General features: G+C 37.5%; 1 protein-coding gene across 2 annotated transcripts in view; it reads right to left on the reverse strand.

Annotated features, from left to right (window-relative positions):
* DYRK1A (dual specificity tyrosine phosphorylation regulated kinase 1A) overlaps window positions 1-9,442 on the reverse strand; it is an 833,667-nt gene that overhangs the window by 522,061 nt on the left and 302,164 nt on the right. For both annotated transcript variants that reach the window (XR_008401316.1, XM_053705933.1), the window contains exon 5: window positions 7,256-7,348. Coding sequence is in view for 1 of the 2 variants with exons in the window: in XM_053705933.1 (XP_053561908.1) it covers window positions 7,256-7,348 (93 nt within the window). In the remaining variant the exon portion in view is untranslated. The remainder of the gene's footprint in view (window positions 1-7,255; window positions 7,349-9,442) is intronic.

Below are 9,442 nucleotides of genomic sequence, written 5' to 3' on the forward strand. Positions count from 1 at the left end.
AAAGAATTCTCACATAACGTCTGGATACAAAGGTTTTAACCTAATAAACCTATTATAGATACACAGCAGTATCAGTGTGTTTATGGGATACTGCATATCTAAAGTAAAACAGAAGTTCCACATTAAAGCAGATTCTCTCTGTCATTAAATTTACGATAAAATATCAAAATTAGCTTGTGATACAGCGAAAGACTGAGTCTATTCACACACCAGCTCCTGATCCAGCATAAACTAACAAGCTTACTCATTTAACTTTGAGGTTATGATAATTACTAACCTCAGTAACCACATTTAGCCACATTACCACTTGTTTGTCACTTTATAAATTTAAGATAACAGAACTATAGGTAATTCACAGGAATTTCAAACCTGTTAGACAACATATTTAGCCTATACATTGTATTTCTCTAAACAAGACACATACGTAGCTATTAATCTGCAAGAAAATACAATTAATATTTATTAAGGCTTTATATACAATACCTTATAGTCACCATTGTCACAACCAACTTAAGAATAAAAGACAAATGTACATCTACTTGAAGGAGATGTGTTTTTAGCCAATGTGAGGACAGCAAAAAATCACAATATATAAGCTGTCTTTTTTTAATACTAATACAAGCTATATTTTATAACTCAATCAGATTCTGAATATTTTGAGACAATTACATAACAGTGTAAAAAAGCATTCCCCTTTTTGTGACACAACTCACTCATCTGAGATATGTGTCATTTTAGTAATAATTCCTATCAAAGTATAAAGGAGCCACACTGTGACCCTGTTATAGTGTTTTATGTGTAAAAAAATGAAACGATCTTACCTCCAGGATCCATGCAGTGGAACAGAATACAGCCTCTCAAATGTGACAGTCTTATAGCAGCTCTCCTGACATGGAACTGAGTGAGAGAAAGCAGGCAGTGAAACTCGTCAACACCGATTGCTTAGGAGCTGTTAGCAGTAGTCTGGATGGTTTCGCAGAAAAACTTTACTTACATCTCCAGACTAACTTTCATTAATACTCTCACTAAGAGGTTGGCATGACTACTTAAAACTCCAGTCTTATCTTGAAGGGCAGATATCCTTTTTCAGGACCCTCAGAATCTTCTGACAATTCTCTGCTACCTCCTATGACGAAAGGCAAAGAATGACTGGGATAATGAGGAAGTGGGAGGGATATTTAAGCCTTTGGCTGGGGTGTCTTTGCCTCCTCCTGGTGGCAAGGTGTTGTATTTCCCAACAGTAATGAATGAAGCCGTGGACTCTCCCTATCTTAGGAAGGAAAAACATAATTTATGTAAGAACTTACCTGATAAATTCATTTCTTTCATATTAGCAAGAGTCCATGAGCTAGTGACGTATGGGATATACATTCCTACCAGGAGGGGCAAAGTTTCCCAAACCTCAAAATGCCTATAAATACACCCCTCACCACACCCACAATTCAGTTTAACGAATAGCCAAGAAGTGGGGTGATAAAAAAGTGCGAAAGCATATAAAATAAGGAATTGGAATAATTGTGCTTTATACAAAATCATAACCACCACAAAAAAGGGCGGGCCTCATGGACTCTTGCTAATATGAAAGAAATGAATTTATCAGGTAAGTTCTTACATAAATTATGTTTTCTTTCATGTAATTAGCAAGAGTCCATGAGCTAGTGACGTATGGGATAATGACTACCCAAGATGTGGATCTTTCCACACAAGAGTCACTAGAGAGGGAGGGACAAAATAAAGACAGCCAATTCCTGCTGAAAATAATCCACACCCAAAATAAAGTTTAATGAAAAAACATAAGCAGAAGATTCAAACTGAAACCGCTGCCTGAAGTACTTTTCTACCAAAAACTGCTTCAGAAGAAGAAAATACATCAAAATGGTAGAACTTAGTAAAAGTATGCAAAGAGGACCAAGTTGCTGCTTTGCAAATCTGATCAACCGAAGCTTCATTCCTAAACGCCCAGGAAGTAGAAACTGACCTAGTAGAATGAGCTGTAATTTTCTGAGGCAGAGTTTTACCCGACTCAACATAGGCAAGATGAATTAAAGATTTCAACCAAGATGCCAAAGAAATGGCAGAAGCTTTCTGGCCTTTTCTAGAACCGGAAAAGATAACAAATAGACTAGATGTCTTTCGGAAAGATTTAGTAGCTTCAACATAATATTTCAAAGCTCTAACAACATCCAAAGAATGCAACGATTTCTCCTTAGAATTCTTAGGATTAGGACATAATGAAGGAACCACAATTTCTCTACTAATGTTGTTGGAATTCACAACTTTAGGTAAAAATTCAAAAGAAGTTCGCAACACCGCCTTATCCTGATGAAAAATCAGAAAAGGAGACTCACAAAAAAGAGCAGATAATTCAGAAACTCTTCTGGCAGAAGAGATGGCCAAAAGGAACAAAACTTTCCAAGAAAGTAATTTAATGTCCAATGAATGCATAGGTTCAAATGGAGGAGCTTGAAGAGCCCCCAGAACCAAATTCAAACTCCAAGGAGGAGAAATTGACTTAATGACAGGCTTTATACGAACCAAAGCTTGTACAAAACAATGAATATCAGGAAGAATAGCAATCTTTCTGTGAAAAAGAACAGAAAGAGCAGAGATTTGTCCTTTCAAGGAACTTGCAGACAAACCCTTATCTAAACCATCCTGAAGAAACTGTAATATTCTCGGTATTCTAAAAGAATGCCAAGAAAAATGATGAGAAAGACACCAAGAAATATAAGTCTTCCAGACTCTATAATATTTCTCTCTAGATACAGATTTACGAGCCTGTAACATAGTATTAATCACAGAGTCAGAGAAACCTCTGTGACCAAGAATCAAGCGTTCAATCTCCATACCTTTAAATTTAAGGATTTCAGATCCTGATGGAAAAAAGGACCTTGAGACAGAAGGTCTGGTCTTAACGGAAGAGTCCACGGTTGGCAAGAGGCCATCCGGACAAGATCCGCATACCAAAACCTGTGAGACCATGCCGGAGCTACCAGCAGAACAAACGAGCATTCCTTCAGAATCTTGGAGATTACTCTTGGAAGAAGAACTAGAGGCGGAAAGATATAGGCAGGATGATACTTCCAAGGAAGTGATAATGCATCCACTGCCTCCACCTGAGGATCCCGGGATCTGGACAGATACCTGGGAAGTTTCTTGTTTAGATGAGACGCCATCAGATCTATTTCTGGAAGTTCCCACATTTGAACAATCTGAAGAAATACCTCTGGGTGAAGAGACCATTCGCCCGGATGCAACGTTTGGCGACTGAGATAATCCGCTTCCCAATTGTCTATACCTGGGATATGAACCGCAGAGATTAGACAGGAGCTGGATTCCGCCCAAACCAAAATTCGAGATACTTCTTTCATAGCCAGAGGACTGTGAGTCCCTCCTTGATGATTGATGTATGCCACAGTTGTGACATTGTCTGTCTGAAAACAAATGAACGATTCTCTCTTCAGAAGAGGCCAAAACTGAAGAGCTCTGAAAATTGCACGGAGTTCTAAAATATTGATCGGTAATCTCACCTCCTGAGATTCCCAAACTCCTTGTGCCGTCAGAGATCCCCACACAGCTCCCCAACCTGTGAGACTTGCATCTGTTGAAATTACAGTCCAGGTCGGAAGCACAAAAGAAGCCCCCTGAATTAAACGATGGTGATCTGTCCACCACGTTAGAGAGTGTCGAACAATCGGTTTTAAAGATATTAATTGAGATATCTTTGTGTAATCCTTGCACCATTGATTCAGCATACAGAGCTGAAGAGGTCGCATGTGAAAACGAGCAAAGGGGATCGCGTCCGATGCAGCAGTCATAAGACCTAGAATTTCCATGCATAAGGCTACCGAAGGGAATGATTGTGACTGAAGGTTTCGACAAGCTGTAATTAATTTTAGACGTCTCTTGTCTGTTAAAGACAGAGTCATGGACACTGAATCAATCTGGAAACCCAGAAAGGTTACCCTTGTCTGAGGAATCAATGAACTTTTTGGTAAATTGATCCTCCAACCATGATCTTGAAGAAACAACACAAGTCGATTCGTATGAGATTCTGCTAAATGTAAAGACTGAGCAAGTACCAAGATATCGTCCAAATAAGGAAATACCACAATACCCTGTTCTCTGATTACAGACAGAAGGGCACCGAGAACCTTTGTAAAAATTCTTGGAGCTGTAGCTAGGCCAAACGGCAGAGCCACAAACTGGTAATGCTTGTCCAGAAAAGAGAATCTCAGGAACTGATAATGATCTGGATGAATCGGAATATGCAGATATGTATCCTGTAAATCTATTGTGGACATATAATTCCCTTGCTGAACAAAAGGCAAGATAGTCCTTACAGTTACCATCTTGAACGTTGGTATCCTTACATAACGATTCAATATTTTTAGATCCAGAACTGGTCTGAAGGAATTCTCCTTCTTTGGTACAATGAAGAGATTTGAATAAAACCCCATCCCCTGTTCCGGAACTGGAACTGGCATAATTACTCCAGTCAACTCTAGATCTGAAACACAATTCAGAAATGCTTGAGCTTTTACTGGATTTACTGGGACACGGGAAAGAAAAAATCTCTTTGCAGGAGGTGTCATCTTGAAACCAATTCTGTACCCTTCTGAAACAATGTTCTGAATCCAAAGATTGTGAACAGAATTGATCCAAATTTCCTTGAAAAAACGTAACCTGCCCCCTACCAGCCGAGCTGGAATGAGGGCCGCACCTTCATGTGGACTTAGAAGCAGGCTTTGCCTTTCTAGCTGGCTTGGATTTATTCCAGACTGGAGATGGTTTCCAAACTGAAACTGCTCCTGAGGATGAAGGATCAGGCTTTTGTTCTTTGTTGAAACGAAAGGAACGAAAACGATTATTAGCCCTGTTTTTACCTTTAGATTTTTTATCCTGTGGTAAAAAAGTTCCTTTCCCACCAGTAACAGTTGAAATAATAGAATCCAACTGAGAACCAAATAATTTGTTACCCTGGAAAGAAATAGAAAGTAGAGTTGATTTAGAAGCCATATCAGCATTCCAAGTTTTAAGCCATAAAGCTCTTCTAGCTAAAATCGCTAGAGACATAAACCTGACATCAACTCTGATAATATCAAAAATGGCATCACAGATAAAATTATTAGCATGCTGAAGAAGAATAATATCATGAGAATCATGATGTGTTACTTGTTGCGCTAAAGTTTCCAACCAAAAAGTTGAAGCTGCAGCAACATCAGCCAAAGATATAGCAGGTCTAAGAAGATTACCTGAACACAGATAAGCTTTTCTTAGAAAGGATTCAATTTTCCTATCTAAAGGATCCTTAAACGAAGTACCATCTGACGTAGGAATAGTAGTACGTTTAGCAAGGGTAGAAATAGCCCCATCAACCTTAGGGATTTTGTCCCAAAATTCTAATCTGTCAGACGGCACAGGATATAATTGCTTGAAACGTTTAGAAGGAGTAAATGAATTACCCAATTTATCCCATTCTTTGGAAATTACTGCAGAAATAGCATTAGGAACAGGAAAAACTTCTGGAATAACCACAGGAGCTTTAAATACCTTATCCAAACGTTTAGAATTAGTATCAAGAGGACCAGAATCCTCTATTTCTAAAGCAATTAGTACTTCTTTAAGTAAAGAACGAATAAATTCCATTTTAAATAAATATGAAGATTTATCAGCATCAACCTCTGAGACAGAATCCTCTGAACCAGAAGAGTCATCAGAATCAGAATGATGATGTTCATTTAAAAATTCATCTGTAGGGAGAGAAGTTTTAAAAGATTTTTTATGTTTACTAGAAGGAGAAATAACAGACATAGCCTTCTTTATGGATTCAGAAACAAAATCTCTTATGTTATCAGGAACATTCTGCACCTTAGATGTTGAGGGAACTGCAACAGGCAATGGTACATTACTAAAGGAAATATTATCTGCTTTAACAAGTTTGTCATGACAATCAATACAAACAACAGCCGGAGGAATAGCTACCAAAAGTTTACAGCAGATACACTTAGCTTTGGTAGATCCAGCACTAGACAGCGATTTTCCTGTAGTATCTTCTGACTCAGATGCAACGTGAGACATCTTGCAATATGTAAGAGAAAAAACAACATATAAAGCAAAATTGATCAAATTCCTTAAATGACAGTTTCAGGAATGGGAAAGAATGCCAAAGAACAAGCTTCTAGCAACCAGAAGCAATAAAAAATGAGACTTAAATAATGTGGAGATAAAAGTGACGCCCATATTTTTTAGCGCCAAATCAGACGCCCACATTATTTGGCGCCTAAATGCTTTTGGCGCCAAAATGACGCCACATCCGGAACGCCGACATCTTTGGCGCAAAATAACGTCAAAAAAATGACGCAACTTCCGGCGACACGTATGACGCCGGAAACGGAAAAGAATTTTTGCGCCAAAAAAGTCTGCGCCAAGAATGACGCAATAAAATGAAGCATTTTCAGCCCCCGCGAGCCTAACAGCCCACAGGGAAAAAAAGAGTCAAATTTTTTGAAGGTAAGAAAAAAATGATTAATTCAAATGCATTATCCCAAATATGAAACTGACTGTCTGAAAAATAAGGAAAGTTGAACATTCTGAGTCAAGGCAAATAAATGTTTGAATACATATATTTAGAACTTTATAAACAAAGTGCCCAACCATAGCTTAGAGTGTCACAGAAAATAAGATTTACTTACCCCAGGACACTCATCTACATGTTTGTAGAAAGCCAAACCAGTACTGAAACGAGAATCAGCAGAGGTAATGGTATATATAAGAGTATATCGTCGATCTGAAAAGGGAGGTAAGAGATGAATCTCTACGACCGATAACAGAGAACCTATGAAATAGACCCCGTAGAAGGAGATCACTGCATTCAAATAGGCAATACTCTCTTCACATCCCTCTGACATTCACTGCACGCTGAGAGGAAAACCGGGCTCCAACTTGCTGCGGAGCGCATATCAACGTAGAATCTAGCACAAACTTACTTCACCACCTCCATCGGAGGCAAAGTTTGTAAAACTGAATTGTGGGTGTGGTGAGGGGTGTATTTATAGGCATTTTGAGGTTTGGGAAACTTTGCCCCTCCTGGTAGGAATGTATATCCCATACGTCACTAGCTCATGGACTCTTGCTAATTACATGAAAGAAAATCTCTTAAAGTTCTAATTTAAACTCTGTAATTATTACTAAAGAGCTAGGTGTACAAAGAAAAGATTTACACAATTAAATAAAAAATTAAATTATTTCTCACCTCATTAATATGTTTGTATGTTTTGATCAAGTCAACTGACAATTTCCTTAAAGGTGCTGTAGTCGGATCTCGAAAGGTTTGGGGCATCCGTCGCTGCAGAATGAAAATAAAAGTAGTCAAAGAGAGTAGGCCCTGAAATGCCTGTAGAACACCAAGAAAGGTAGCTAACGGATTTAGTTAAATATCTCCTTTTGTGCTGTGAAAGAAACTTTATTAACAGGGCTGATCAAACACAAACAGAAATGGTACCTAACATGAAATGCCAGTCACAGTACATTATTTGTACGTAGTTAGAGTTCATCCTGTTGCCCTCCTATTCATTTACTTGAAGCTGGTGCAGGTTTGGATGTAAAAAAAACTAAACATAGAACCATACTTTTTGCCATATAAGATGCACCTCCTACATGTAAGATGGTCTCTGATCTATTTCTGTTTCTTTCTCTTTATCATCCCCCTCCAACAGTCCTCAGATATCATTGTCACATACTTAAAGGACTGTAAATAAGGCAGAATTGACGGATTGACAAATACATAATAAAAGACAAAATAGCATTAACTATGAGTTTCAAATGAGTAGTAGATTTTTTATTCTGGCTCATTACAAAATAATTCCCTTTTTCGTCCCTCTGTATCACATGATAGATACCAGCCAATCACAAAAAGACAATGTTTATATTGTGCACTCTTGCTTGCACGTGCTCAGTAGGAGCTGATGCCTCAGAAGGTCTGCATATAAAAAGACTGCACATTTTGATAATGGAAGCAATTTCTTAAATGATATGCTCTATCCGAATCATGAAACTTTATTTTTGACATTAGTGCCCCTTTAAGAGGGTTACATTTGCAGAGGAACAATGTGATTAAGGTATTTCCCCTGCATGTTAATTTTATAACATTTTTGCTGTGAAGGTTACTTCTACAGACACAAATTCACAGTCTTGAGAACTGCAAAGCCAATATGTGATATCGTTTAAATAGAAAAATTGCCCAAAATAATCAGACAGAAACCTCTGGGAGGGCATGACATTGTGAAAGGATTAATGGTGAATTCATTTACCAAAAAATGTAAACATTACAGCCATTAATAAACAGCCTCATGCTGCATAATGCAAAACTAATCCTGACTTCAGGATGAATAACCTTCAAGCTATAAAGTACCTTACATACAAAACTACATTTAGATATAATTTATATATATATGTAATAAAAATCAGGTATTTGCTTTTTAAATCATTGATTTTTATTCCCCCTCATTTTAGTGCAGCGTCATTAGTATGTGCATCACCTGGGCTCACAAGTGCTGCAGCATCATCACCTTGGCACATAATAATGTTTGTCCCTACAACTGTCACTATGCTGTGCAGCATACTGCAGGAAGATAGATATCCACTAGGGGGTGCTCTTTCATAACAATGATATGTATGTGTCTGTAATAACTGCAATCACTACTATTTTATCTAAAATAGCATTATATGTGAACAAAATATGGATTAAAGACACTGTTGTATTTAACATCAAAGAAACATCAGATTCTTATCACAGACTTGATTAGCACGTTTTAAAATTATAAATATAAAAATTGTATAAACATTTGAAATTTCTTCTGAAAATCCTGACATATTTTATTCCTTAATTCACTATAAAGTACAGAAATTGACTTTATATACCAGAGTGCTGAGATTAAATCTGCCTTCCCTCATGCATAATAATTTCCTATTGATCTATCAGTAGTTTAAGAATGGCTGTAAGATTCAAACTCACGTTGCCGAACAGCTTAGCATAGGCAATACGTTGACATTTAAATCACAGATTTCAAAGGATATTTGTATCACAACAAATTCTTACCATGGGATCATATTGAGCCTAAGGAAAGTGGCAAATATTTGCTATTTACCAGTCATCATAGTGCAGCTTTGTCATATGAGCACGCACACAGGTAGATTTTAAGAGTTTGTTTGCTAGCAACACGATTTTTTAGGTATACAAGAAGCGGATAGCTTTCTATGCCCGGAGACTGGGCCTGCATCCCTTTGCAAGTTATCAAGTACCCGGGTGGGGGAAGTGTAATGCTTAGCAATATTCTAACCTTTTCTGTTATTTATAAAAGTTACTTAGAGATATTAAACACTAAATAAATGCTAGATAGAATAGAGCATTTAATAAAAAGATTACTCTAAGAATAACAAT

Source organism: Bombina bombina, chromosome 3, assembly GCF_027579735.1.
Source record: "Bombina bombina isolate aBomBom1 chromosome 3, aBomBom1.pri, whole genome shotgun sequence".
NCBI classification, from domain to species: domain Eukaryota; kingdom Metazoa; phylum Chordata; class Amphibia; order Anura; family Bombinatoridae; genus Bombina; species Bombina bombina.